General features: G+C 41.8%; 1 protein-coding gene across 5 annotated transcripts in view; it reads left to right on the plus strand.

The window, feature by feature from the left end:
- The window catches only part of TTN (titin), a 266895-nt gene that overhangs the window by 235058 nt on the left and 18295 nt on the right, over nucleotides 1-13542 (plus strand). For all 5 annotated transcript variants that reach the window (XM_040643349.1, XM_040643355.1, XM_040643369.1 and 2 more), the window contains 18 exons: nucleotides 60-356; nucleotides 459-1046; nucleotides 1138-1440; nucleotides 1558-1854; nucleotides 3213-3500; nucleotides 3597-3896; nucleotides 4158-4460; nucleotides 4557-4862; nucleotides 4980-6746; nucleotides 7056-7349; nucleotides 8041-8328; nucleotides 8446-8745; nucleotides 8828-10894; nucleotides 10991-11293; nucleotides 11399-11704; nucleotides 11805-12095; nucleotides 12193-12489; nucleotides 12617-12922. In XM_040643349.1, coding sequence (XP_040499283.1) covers nucleotides 60-356; nucleotides 459-1046; nucleotides 1138-1440; nucleotides 1558-1854; nucleotides 3213-3500; nucleotides 3597-3896; nucleotides 4158-4460; nucleotides 4557-4862; nucleotides 4980-6746; nucleotides 7056-7349; nucleotides 8041-8328; nucleotides 8446-8745; nucleotides 8828-10894; nucleotides 10991-11293; nucleotides 11399-11704; nucleotides 11805-12095; nucleotides 12193-12489; nucleotides 12617-12922 — 8901 coding nt within the window. The remainder of the gene's footprint in view (nucleotides 1-59; nucleotides 357-458; nucleotides 1047-1137; nucleotides 1441-1557; nucleotides 1855-3212; nucleotides 3501-3596; nucleotides 3897-4157; nucleotides 4461-4556; nucleotides 4863-4979; nucleotides 6747-7055; nucleotides 7350-8040; nucleotides 8329-8445; nucleotides 8746-8827; nucleotides 10895-10990; nucleotides 11294-11398; nucleotides 11705-11804; nucleotides 12096-12192; nucleotides 12490-12616; nucleotides 12923-13542) is intronic.

Below are 13542 nucleotides of genomic sequence, written 5' to 3' on the forward strand. Positions count from 1 at the left end.
GAACACATGGGGGGAAAATGTTGTAATAATCCCTTTCTTCTGATGTTTTACTTTCTCAGAAAAACCAAGCCCACCCGAAAAACTTGGAGTAACAGGTGTATCCAGAGATAGTGTTTCCCTGACCTGGTTGAAGCCAGAACACGATGGTGGAAGCAGAATTGTACATTATGTCGTTGAAGCATTAGAAAAGGGGCAGAAAAATTGGGTTAGATGTGCAGTGGTAAAGTCAACCCACCACATTGTTTCTGGTCTGAGGGAGAATTCTGAATACTTTTTCCGGGTGTTTGCTGAAAATCAAGCTGGTCTCAGCGACCCAAGAGAGCTCCTGCTTCCTGTTCTTATTAAAGAACAACTAGGTATGTCTAATTTTATGTAGAAGCAAAATTTGAGATGGTTTCTATTGATATAATTTTTAGGGACTCTTTTTCACCTTCATCTGCCATACTCTTATTTTTCAGAACCACCTGAAATTGATATGAAGAATTTCCCAAGTCATACTGTGTATGTGAGAGCTGGTTCAAACCTTAAAGTTGACATTCCAATTTCTGGAAAACCACTGCCCAAAGTGACCTTATCAAGAGACGGTGTCCCCCTGAAGGCAACCATGAGATTTAATACTGAAGTTACTGCTGAGAACCTGACCATCAATCTCAAAGAAAGCGTTACCACTGATGCTGGAAGATACGAGATCACTGCTGCCAACTCCAGTGGAACAACCAAAGCTTTCATTAACATCATTGTACTGGACAGGCCTGGTCCCCCAACTGGCCCTGTTGTTATTAGCGATATAACAGAAGAAAGTGTGACTCTCAAATGGGAGCCGCCGAAGTATGATGGCGGAAGTCAAGTTACTAACTACATTGTACTCAAGAGAGAGACGAGTACTGCAGTGTGGACTGAAGTATCTACAACAGTTGCAAGAACCACGATTAAAATCATGAAACTGACCACAGGAGAAGAATACCAGTTCCGCATCAAGGCAGAAAACCGCTTTGGCATCAGTGATCACATAGATTCAGCGTGTGTGGTTGTCAAACTACCATACAGTAAGTTGCAAAAGTTTTAAGATCCCAGGTTTTCATTTACATAAATGTTTTAAGTGTCTGTGTTAACCTAAGGGATTTCTCTCTTTTGTAGCAACACCTGGACCACCATCTACACCATGGGTCACTAATGTTACTCGAGAAAGCATCACCGTGGGCTGGCATGAACCAGTGTCCAATGGAGGCAGTCCAGTTATAGGCTATCACCTGGAAATGAAAGACAGAAACAGTGTTTTGTGGCAAAAAGCCAACAAATTGGTCATCCGTACAACTCACTTCAAAGTCACCACAATCAGTGCTGGACTTATTTATGAATTCAGGGTATACGCAGAAAATGCTGCTGGTATTGGAAAACCGAGCCATCCTTCTGAACCAGTCCTAGCCATTGATGCCTGTGGTATGTATTTTTCATGAGGAAGAGGATTCCGGCTACTTAAAAATGCAAATCTTATTTCTGCAAAGCAAAATAATGTTGACACAAGTTCCACTGATCTGCATTCTCTTATTACCACAGAGCCTCCAAGAAATGTCCGTATCACTGATATTTCAAAGAACTCTGTCAGCCTCTCATGGCAACAACCAGCTTTCGATGGAGGAAGCAAGATTACAGGCTACATTGTTGAGAGACGAGACCTTCCGGATGGCAGATGGACCAAGGCCAGCTTCACCAATGTTATTGAGACTCAATTCATCGTCTCTGGCTTGACTCAGAATTCCCAGTATGAATTCCGTGTCTTTGCTAGGAATGCCGTTGGTTCAGTCAGCAATCCATCCGAGGTTGTAGGCCCCATTACATGCATTGATTCTTATGGTAAGCATTTTTAGAACTTCGAATCCCAATAGCAATTTAACCCAGTATTTTTCCATACTTTTTCTGGTCCTAATCTATGGAATATCGTTTGCTAAGCACCTTAATTAGATATTTAGAAGAAAGTATGTGAACTAACTGGGCGTCTCAGGAGAATTCCTTAATCTCTCCACATTTTAATACTCCAAAATGTGAGATTTGGACTACAGGATATCTCAAGTCCCTTCCAAATTCAGCCCTTCGGAATTCTTTGATTGTATGAGTTGGTGCTTTCCCTTTTCTATTTTAAACTATCAGAGTCAATAGTTAAAACCATGGTTGAATGCCCAGAGACTATTCCTCTTAAATAAGTAAAAGACTAAACAGAGGCATTAATGATGATTGTATCAGCAGCAGATAACATTTACTGGGTATTTTCCATGAATTCTCTCCCTTAATTCTAACAACCCTAACATGAGTCCATTTTACAGAACAGAAACTGAGGTTTAGAGTGCTTATGTAACTTCCCTAACATGGACCAGCTCATTAGTGTAGAGTGGGAATTCAAAGAGCCTTCAGAACTCTCTCTACATTGCTGTCATTCCAAAATACTCATACTTGTCCATTCTGGAAAATCAGGAACACATTCAACTCAACAATGGCTTCAAAATTAAAATTTCATGAGGGTTAGGTACTCTGTGACACTTTCTCTAAAAGTTCCCCTTGTTCAAGGAGTCTCTCTGGTATCTGGGAAAAGTATCCACTCCCGTCCTCATGCTCGGAATCCCAGGGCTGCTCTTTATGAATCAGGCTTTTGGGACACTATTGTGAGACTGTGAAGCAAGTCAAATTTAGTTCTGTTTCTCAAAAGTTCTAAGCAGCCTGGCAGAAAATCTGTCCAGTGAAATATATAAAGAATTCAGACTTTAAGAGTCAGACGTGAATGGCCCACAGTTGGATGTCAGTGAACTGGGAAGGGAAAATAGCAAAAATAGGGGGGAGTCAGAGGAAAAGAAAGGAGAAACCTAGAATGAGAGAAAATGTAATCCGCAGCTTATTCAGGGATGTTCTCACTACCGTATCCCACTTTGTCCCTGGAATTAAACACCTGATAGACTTTAAAATACATTTCAAAGGCGGTGAAGTCCTGTGTGATTAGTGCAGCATCACTGGAGGACAGAGCTTCCTCACAACCTCTCTTCCCCATCTGGATAGAAGCGCAGCTTCTAAAATTTAAATGTTTAAAATAATAGGTAAATCAAATTAGAACTACTACATACATATAATTACTTAATAAAAGCCAATGACCTTACTTTGAAGTTGCAATTATTTTTTTCCATCCTTGTGATCTTTTAAATATTTCTCATCTGTCTTTCCTACAGGTGGACCCGTAATTGATTTGCCTCTAGAATATACAGAAGTTGTCAAATACAGAGCAGGCACATCTGTGAAGCTCAGAGCTGGCATTTCTGGCAAACCCGAGCCTACGATTGAGTGGTATAAAGATGATAAAGAGTTACAAACCAACGCACTGGTATGTGTCGAAAATACCACCGACCTTGCGTCTATACTCATCAAAGATGCAAGTCGCCTTAATAGTGGAAGCTATGAACTAAAACTAAGGAATGCCATGGGTTCAGCCTCAGCCACCATCAGAGTACAGATCCTGGGTAGGTGCTGAGTATAGCCAACGTCATATTTTCTTTGCCTAAAACTTAGCAATTTTAAAAAAGTACTGACCTATTGTTTTCTTCTTTCATTCACAGACAAACCAGGACCTCCAGGTGGTCCCATTGAATTTAAGACGGTCACTGCTGAAAAAATAACCCTTCTCTGGCGCCCTCCCGCGGATGATGGTGGTGCAAAAATCACTCACTACATCGTGGAAAAACGTGAGACAAGCCGTGTTGTATGGTCTATTGTGTCTGAAAATTTGGAAGAATGCATCATAACCACCACCAAAATTATCAAAGGAAATGAATACATCTTCCGGGTTCGAGCCGTGAACAAATACGGAATTGGTGATCCGCTGGAATCCGATCCAGTGGTAGCAAAGAATGCCTTTGGTGAGACATGGGTTCATTAGGAAACTGAAGTCAAATGCTTGAAGTTTTTCAAATGAACTACTGTGCTAGCTTGTATGTTTTCTTAGAATGATTTTTTTAGAATGTTTCTTTTGTCTCACATCTCCCCTCACTGTCATCTTTGTCACAGGGAAAGGGTAGTCAGTGAAACTAATATTCTTGCATAGGATTTGAAGATTGAATGGTAGAATTTATCAATGATGTCGATCCTTCAAACTCATTTTCCTTTTCCTTTCCAAATAGTTACTCCTGGGCCTCCAGGCGTACCGGAGGTGACCAAGATTACCAAGAATTCAATGACTGTTGTCTGGAGCAGGCCAGTTGTCGATGGTGGTAGTGAAGTAAGCGGCTATTTCCTTGAGAAAAGAGACAAGAAGAGTCTAGGATGGTTTAAGGTCTCAAAGAAGACTATCCGTGACACCAGAGAGAAAGTGACTGGACTAACAGAAAACAGTGACTACCAATACCGAGTCTGCGCTGTAAATGCTGCTGGTCAGGGTCCATTCTCTGAACCATCTGACTTCTACAAAGCTGCTGATCCCATTGGTAAGCGCTCATAAATGCAGCATCTTCACCCGTGTCTTTCATGTCCCTAAATTATACCTGATCGTGTAATCACTGTATTCTGAATGGTCATTCCAGACCCTCCAGGCCCACCAGCTAAGATAAGAATCGCAGATTCAACCAAATCCTCCATCACTCTTGGCTGGAGTAAACCCGTCTATGACGGAGGCAGTGCTGTTACTGGATATGTTGTCGCCATGAGGCAAGGAGAGGAAGAGGAATGGACTGTTGTCTCTACCAAGGGAGAGGTCAGAACTACAGAATATGTGGTATCCAACCTGACACCCGGAATCAACTACTACTTCCGGGTATCTGCTGTAAACTGTGCCGGACAAGGAGAACCTATAGAAATGACTGAAGCTGTACAAGCTAAAGATATACTTGGTATGTACCTACTGGAAGGGTTGTGTTTTATTTATTTATTTTTATGACAGTGCTTCTAGGAAATCATTCATTTTCTTGCTTTTAAATTCAAAATATCTGTCCATTTTATGTCTACAGAGGAACCAGAGATCGACCTAGATGTGGCTCTCAGAACCTCTGTTATAGCTAAAGCTGGTGAAGATGTACAAGTGTTGATTCCCTTCAAAGGCAGACCTCCACCTACTGTCATATGGAGAAAAGATGAGAAGAATCTCAGCAGTGATGCCAGATATAACATTCAAAACACCGATTCATCTTCATTACTCACAATTCCTCAAGTCACTCGCAATGACACAGGAAAATATATTCTCACAATAGAAAATGGCGTTGGTCAACCAAAGTCTTCAACTGTGAGTGTTAAAGTGCTTGATACGCCAGCCGCCTGCCAGAAACTACAGGTGAAACATGTTTCTCAAGGCACAGTCACTTTGTTCTGGGATCCTCCTCTCATTGATGGAGGATCTCCCATAATTAATTATGTCATTGAAAAGAGAGATGCCACCAAGAGAACATGGTCTTCAGTATCACACAAATGTACCAGTACATCCTTTAAGATAACAGATTTGTCAGAGAAAACTCCATTCTTCTTCAGAGTTCTTGCAGAAAATGAGATTGGAATTGGGGAACCCTGTGAAACTACAGAGCCAGTGAAGGCTGCTGAAGTCCCAGCTCCCATACGTGATCTGTCAGTGAAAGACTCAACAAAAACATCTGTTACCCTGAGCTGGACCAAGCCTGATTTTGATGGTGGTAGCGTCATCACAGAATACGTTGTGGAAAGGAAAGGTAAAGGTGAACAAACATGGTCACGTGCTGGTGTAAGTAAGACCTGTGAAATTGAAGTTAGCCAACTTAAGGAACAGTCAGTCCTGGAATTCAGAGTGTTTGCCAAAAATGACAAAGGACTGAGTGATGCTGTCACTATTGGGCCAATTACAGTGAAAGAACTTGTGATTACACCTGAAGTTGACCTGTCAGATATCCCTGGGGCACAAGTCGCTGTGAGAATTGGGCATAATGTGCACCTCGAATTACCTTATAAAGGAAAACCCAAACCATCTATCAGTTGGCTGAAAGATGGTTTGCCATTGAAAGAAACCGAGTATGTTCGTTTCAGTAAAACCGAAAACAAAATTACTTTGAGTATTAAGAATGTCAAGAAGGAGAACGGAGGGAAATACACCCTTATTCTTGATAATGCAGTTTGCAGAAACTCATATCCCATTACAATCATCACACTTGGCCCACCGTCAAAGCCCAAAGGGCCCATTCGATTTGATGAAATCAAGGCTGACAGTGTCATCATGTCATGGGACGCGCCCGAAGATGATGGAGGAGGAGAAATTACGTGTTACAGCATTGAGAAGCGGGAAGCTTCACAAGCTAATTGGAAGATGGTGTGTTCAAGTGTTGCCAGGACAACTTTCAAAGTTCCTAATCTAGTCAAAGATGCTGAGTACCAGTTTAGGGTTAGGGCGGAAAACAGATACGGAGTCAGCCAGCCACTTGTCTCAAACATTATTGTGGCAAAACACCAGTTCAGGATTCCTGGCCCCCCAGGAAAGCCAGTTGTATACAATGTGACTTCCGATGGCATGTCACTAACTTGGGATGCTCCAGTTTATGACGGTGGTTCAGAAGTTACTGGATTCCATGTTGAAAAGAAAGAAAGAAATAGCATCCTCTGGCAAAGAGTTAACACATCGCCAATATCTGGTAGAGAATACCGAGCTACCGGACTAATGGAAGGCCTAGATTACCAGTTCCGTGTATATGCTGAAAATTCTGCTGGCCTAAGCGCGCCCAGTGACCCAAGCAAATTTACTTTAGCTGTTTCTCCAGTAGGTAAGTAACTGAGTATTAATCGAATATATTTAGTTCAGCAACTGAATCTCCTACTAACAAGTAAATCAAACCCTGCTTTTCTTCCACATATCACCTTCTCACCTATCTTTTGTCCACTGGAGAGCTGGTCAAGTAAAGCAAGGGGGAGGATTTTAAGTCAGTCTAATAAAGTAATTTCAAGTTCTTCTTAAAAGCTTAGCTATTGACAAAAATTGAAATTAAAATGAGCATTTTTTTCTTCCATTGTGAATGAATTAATTTCAGAAATGGATTACAGAAATGATAGTTAATTTCCACATAATTTTTTAGACCCACCTGGCACTCCTGACTACATTGATGTCACCCGGGAAACCATCACACTTAAATGGAACCCACCACTGCGTGATGGAGGCAGTAAGATCGTGGCCTACAGCATTGAGAAACGGCAAGGGAGCGATCGTTGGGTCAGATGCAACTTTACCGATGTCAGTGAATGTCAGTACACAGTCACGGGACTTAGTCCCGGGGACCGATATGAGTTCAGAATAATTGCAAGAAATGCCGTCGGTACTATAAGTCCACCCTCACAGTCTTCTGGCATCATCATGACAAGAGACGAAAACGGTAAGCATTTACAACTGATCTCCAAATATGCTTAAAAGCAATCACATTTTTTAAAGATACTTTTGGCCCCTGGTCTGTAAAAGGGGAACAAGAACATCATTTCATACAGATTATGGGTTGTTATGTGGATGAATTAGATTTTCTACCTTTCACATAAAAAGAAAAAAAAAAGCTAATTGGCATCGATTTTTTTTTTACCATGACTATTGTTTCACTGTTCCCATATAAATAGCATGCAAATGGAAATGAGTTTTTAGTTTTGTAATTGCAGTCATTTATAATAAAGAAAAACACTCTCAAGAATAACTGTCCAGCTTTACTGAAGTTACTAAAATACATACACCCAGTGGTGCTGTCATCACCTTGCCTGAGTGCAGCTGATGACCTCTTACAGGAACTTGTTTGACTATACAGCAGCATTAGGAAGTAAATGATCTGTAAGTGTTTTCTTCTTACAAATGGCAATGCAAGATTAATAACATGACAGACATAAAAGGGGGATAACCTAATAGCATGCAGATGTTCAGCCGCATAATCTAAATTCTCAATTATCGATCCTGCTTTCACAATAGCCTTTGGTAACACAGGATAAACATTACCCTTCCAGGCTTTAGGATATGGTGCTAATGAAAAACATGCTTATGTTTTTAGTTAGCCAAACTAATGCATATTATTTCTATTTCTTTTATAGTTCCACCAACTGTTGAGTTTGGCCCTGAGTACTTTGATGGTCTCATTATTAAGTCTGGAGAGAGCCTTAGAATTAAAGCTTTGGTGCAGGGACGGCCAGTACCTCGAGTAACTTGGTTCAGAGATGGAGTAGAAATTGAAAAGAAGATGAATATGGAAATAACTGATGTCCTAGGATCCACCAGCCTTTTCGTTAGAGATGCTACCCGGGACCATCGTGGTGTATATAGCGTGGAAGCCAAAAATGCATCTGGCTCCGCAAAAGCAGAAATCACAGTGAAAGTACAAGGTACTTCTGCAATAACTTCTTAATCTTACAATTTACAGGACTTGGGTTAGAGACATGCCTGATTGCATTCTAAGGGGCAAGGGAAAATAAACGAACTCTGCAACCCTTTTCTTATAGATACACCAGGAAAAGTAGTTGGGCCAATAAGATTCACCAATATTACTGGCGAGAAGATGACCCTGTGGTGGGATGCTCCTCTCAATGACGGCTGTGCTCCCGTCACTCACTACATCATTGAAAAACGGGAAACCAGCAGACTTGCTTGGGCACTGATTGAGGATAACTGCCAAGCCCACAGCTATACTGCCACTAAACTAATAAATGGCAATGAATACCAGTTCCGTGTTTCTGCAGTTAACAAGTTTGGTGTCGGGAGGCCACTTGACTCTGACCCAGTGGTTGCTCAAATACAATACAGTAAGTATCTGTTTTTCCCGAGTGGTACTGTGTCGTAAGATTAACTTCCAATCAACATGTCTAATCTGTTTTCATTTTACAGCTGTTCCCGATGCCCCTGGCACTCCAGAACCTAGCAATGTAACAGGCAATAGCATTACCCTGACATGGGCAAGGCCAGAGTCAGATGGTGGCAATGAAATTCAACAATATATCCTTGAAAGGAGAGAAAAGAAAAGCACACGATGGGTAAAAGTGATCAGCAAACGACCAATCTCTGAGACAAGATTCAAAGTCACTGGTCTGATAGAGGGGAATGAGTATGAATTCCACGTCATGGCTGAAAATGCTGCAGGAATAGGACCTGCAAGTGGTATCTCAAGACTAATCAAATGTAGAGAGCCAGTTAGCCCACCAAGTGCTCCCACTGTGGTCAAAGTGACAGACACATCCAAGACAACTGTGAGCTTAGAATGGTCTAAGCCAGTGTTTGATGGCGGCATGGAAATAATTGGCTATATTATTGAAATGTGCAAAGCTGACTTAGGAGACTGGCACAAGGTAAATGCAGAAGCATGTGTGAAAACAAGATATACAGTCACTGATCTACAAGCAGGTGAAGAATACAAATTCCGGGTTAGTGCTATCAATGGTGCTGGAAAAGGAGAGAGCAGTGAAGTGACTGGCGCCATTAAAGCAGTTGACCGATTAGCAGCTCCTGAGTTAGATATCGATGCAAACTTCAAGCAGACCCATGTTGTTAGAGCTGGGGCCAGTATTCGCCTCTTCATTGCCTACCAGGGTAGACCTACTCCTACGGCTGTGTGGACCAAACCTGACTCCAACCTCAGCATTCGGGCTGATATCCACACAACAGACTCCTTCAGCACCCTCACTGTGGAAAACTGCAACAGAAATGATGCAGGGAAATACACCCTTACCGTAGAAAACAACAGTGGCAGTAAGTCAATCACATTCACTGTAAAGGTGCTAGACACTCCAGGCCCACCTGGCCCAATCACTTTCAAGGATGTGACCCGTGGATCTGTTACACTGATGTGGGACGCTCCTATCCTTGATGGTGGTGCCCGAATCCATCATTATGTGGTAGAAAAACGAGAAGCAAGTCGTCGTAGCTGGCAGGCTATCAGTGAAAAATGCACTCGTCAGATCCTCAAGGTCAGTGACCTGGCAGAAGGTGTTCCATACTATTTCCGTGTTTCTGCAGAAAATGAGTACGGTGTGGGTGAACCCTATGAAATGCCAGAACCAATCGTAGCCACAGAACAGCCTGCTCCACCTAAGAGACTTGATATCATTGACACAAGCAACTCCTCTGCAGTCTTAGCTTGGCTTAAACCTGACCATGATGGAGGCAGCCGGATCACTGGCTACCTTCTCGAAATGAGACAAAAAGGATCTGACTTCTGGGTTGAGGCTGGTCGCACCAAACAGATGACTTTCACAGTGGAGCGCCTGGTTGAGAACACTGAATATGAATTCCGTGTGAAGGCCAAGAATGATGCTGGCTATAGTGAACCCAGGGAAGCCTTTTCTTCCGTCATCATCAAGGAACCTCAAATTGAGCCCACTGCTGATCTCACTGGAATTACTAATCAGCTCATAACTTGCAAAGCAGGTAGCACATTTACCATTGATGTCCCAATCACTGGTCGTCCCGCTCCCAAAGTAACATGGAAGCTTGAAGAAATGAGACTTAAGGATACAGATCGAGTGAGTATCATAACAACAAAAGACAGAACCACCCTGTCTGTAAAGGATAGCATGAGAGGTGACTCTGGAAGATACTTCTTGACCCTGGAAAACACAGCTGGTGTTAAAACATTTACCATCACCGTTGTGGTCATTGGAAGGCCAGGTCCTGTAACTGGCCCCATTGAGGTCTCATCTGTCTCAGCTGAATCATGTGTCCTGTCATGGGCTGAACCTAAAGATGATGGAGGCACTGACATTACTAATTACATAGTTGAAAAGCGTGAATCGGGTACAACAGCTTGGCAGCTTGTCAATTCCAGTGTCAAGCGCACTCAGATTAAAGTCACTCATCTCACAAAATACATGGAATATTCTTTCCGTGTCAGTTCGGAGAACAGATTTGGTGTCAGCAAGCCTCTAGAATCAGCACCAATAATTGCTGAGCATCCATTCGGTAAGAAAAATAAAAATATTTCAAACTCAATTATTAAGTATTTCCCCTGAATTTTATAAAATTGTATTCATATTTGATATCTTTGTTTATATTTAGTCCCACCAAGTGCTCCTACCAGACCTGAAGTCTACCATGTGTCTGCCAATGCCATGTCTATTCGTTGGGAAGAACCTTACCATGATGGTGGCAGTAAAATCATTGGCTACTGGGTTGAGAAGAAAGAACGGAATACCATTCTTTGGGTGAAAGAAAACAAAGTGCCATGCTTAGAGTGCAACTACAAAGTGAGTGGTTTGGTGGAAGGACTAGAATACCAGTTCAGAACATATGCACTCAATGCCGCAGGTGTTAGCAAAGCCAGTGAAGCTTCAAGACCTATGATGGCTCAAAACCCAGTTGGTATGCATCCAAATTGAATGGGTACATTTGTTTATCACCATCATCATCTACACTAGAATTCAGAGTTGTATTTTTTTTTAAACTTGACTTTTGCATCCCTTCCAGATCCACCAGGAAGACCAGAGGTGACAGATGTCACAAGATCAACAGTGTCACTGATTTGGTCTGCCCCAGTGTATGATGGTGGCAGCAAGGTTGTGGGCTATATCGTAGAGCGTAAGCCGGTCAGTGAGGTTGGAGATGGTCGCTGGCTAAAGTGCAACTATACCATTGTATCCGACAATTTCTTCACTGTGACTGCTCTCAGTGAAGGAGACACTTATGAATTCCGTGTGTTGGCTAAGAATGCAGCGGGAGTAATTAGCAAAGGATCAGAATCTACAGGCCCTGTCACTTGCAGAGATGAATACGGTAAATAATAATAATAATAATAAGGTACTCCTTTTAAATGATCACAATTTTTGTGAAAATAAACTGTCATATTTATTCATATCCATTTTGCCTATGACAGCTCCACCCAAAGCTGAACTGGATGCCAGATTACAGGGTGATCTGGTTACCATCAGAGCAGGCTCGGATCTTGTCCTTGATGCTGCAGTTGGTGGCAAACCTGAACCCAAAATTATCTGGACCAAAGGGGACAAGGAACTAGATCTCTGTGAAAAAGTCTCTTTGCAGTATACAGGCAAACGAGCAACTGCTGTGATCAAGTTCTGTGACAGAAGTGACAGCGGAAAATACACGTTAACAGTGAAGAATGCCAGTGGGACCAAGGCCGTGTCTGTCATGGTCAAAGTTCTTGGTAAGCATGTCAAATTCTTTTATTTTTTACAGCATTTTCAAGTGTGGGTAGAAGAAAAAAGATCTGAATCATTGCTTGCCATTGACACCTGTTTCAGATTCCCCTGGCCCATGTGGAAACCTCACCGTCAGCAGAGTAACAGAGGAAAAGTGCACTTTAGCCTGGAGCCTTCCTCAGGAAGATGGAGGAGCAGAAATAACTCACTACATTGTGGAAAGACGAGAGACTAGCAGGCTCAACTGGGTGATCGTTGAAGGCGAATGCCCAACCCTGTCCCATGTAGTTACCAGACTCATCAAGAACAATGAATACATATTCCGAGTGCGGGCAGTGAACAAATATGGCCCTGGTGTGCCTGTTGAATCAGAGCCAATTGTAGCCAGAAACTCTTTCAGTGAGTATTAACACTTTGAAACAACTTGGTAGTTAAATATAATGGGCTCAAAGGAGAGGGGGGCAATCCTATCAATAGTGATTTTGTGTAATTCTGACCATCCTCATTTTCACAAAAATATAAACAGCTATTCCATCACAACCGGGCATACCTGAAGAAGTTGGGGCCGGCAAAGAGCATATCATCATTCAGTGGACAAAACCTGAATCTGATGGTGGCAATGAGATCAACAACTACCTAGTAGACAAACGTGAGAAAAAGAGCTTGCGCTGGACACGTGTCAACAAAGACTATGTGGTATATGATACAAGGCTGAAGGTGACTGGCCTCATGGAAGGTTGTGATTACCAGTTCCGAGTGACCGCGGTGAATGCTGCTGGTAACAGTGAACCCAGCGAAGCTTCCAACTTTATCTCATGCAGAGAACCATCATGTGAGTTCCAAGAATCACACATAAACCTAATGCCCATCAAAACCATGTTACAAATAATTTTCCAATATGCCATTTCCAAGAACCTCTAGAATTTATGAATGATCTAGAAAAGCATATGCTTATTAGAGGGATCTTAAATATAGTCAAGCCAGAACATTTTAACCACTACTTCTGTTGATAAGTTAGCAGTTACATTGCTACAAATCATCACAGTATTTTCCAGTCTATGAAAAAAATAATTTTACTACCAATATGAAAGAGATGTATTTTATAAATATCCCTAAGTGCCTAATAAGTACCTAACAAAATTATTGTTGAAAGAGCTTCAAAAGTTAAGTGGCAAATCCTTGTACAGAGTTTGAGCCCGACTAAAAAGAATAAACCATTGTGACTGAACAAGGGAAGAAGAAACCACTTCCTGTATTCATTAGAAACATAGAGGTGACAAGTGACATTAACCCTGTGAAAGCTGAGCAACTAAGGAAAAGTCCCTGAGAATAGGTATTTTAAGCAATGAATTGAGCTAGAAGAACCCAACATAGCTAGCCAAAGTAGCAGGAAAAAAACCATCTACCTTTCTAAAGAAATGTAATTTTTAAAATAAAATAATAATGATGTTA

Source organism: Ursus maritimus, unplaced genomic scaffold (assembly GCF_017311325.1).
Source record: "Ursus maritimus isolate PB19 unplaced genomic scaffold, ASM1731132v1 scaffold_1, whole genome shotgun sequence".
In the NCBI taxonomy this organism is placed as follows: Eukaryota; Metazoa; Chordata; class Mammalia; order Carnivora; family Ursidae; genus Ursus; species Ursus maritimus.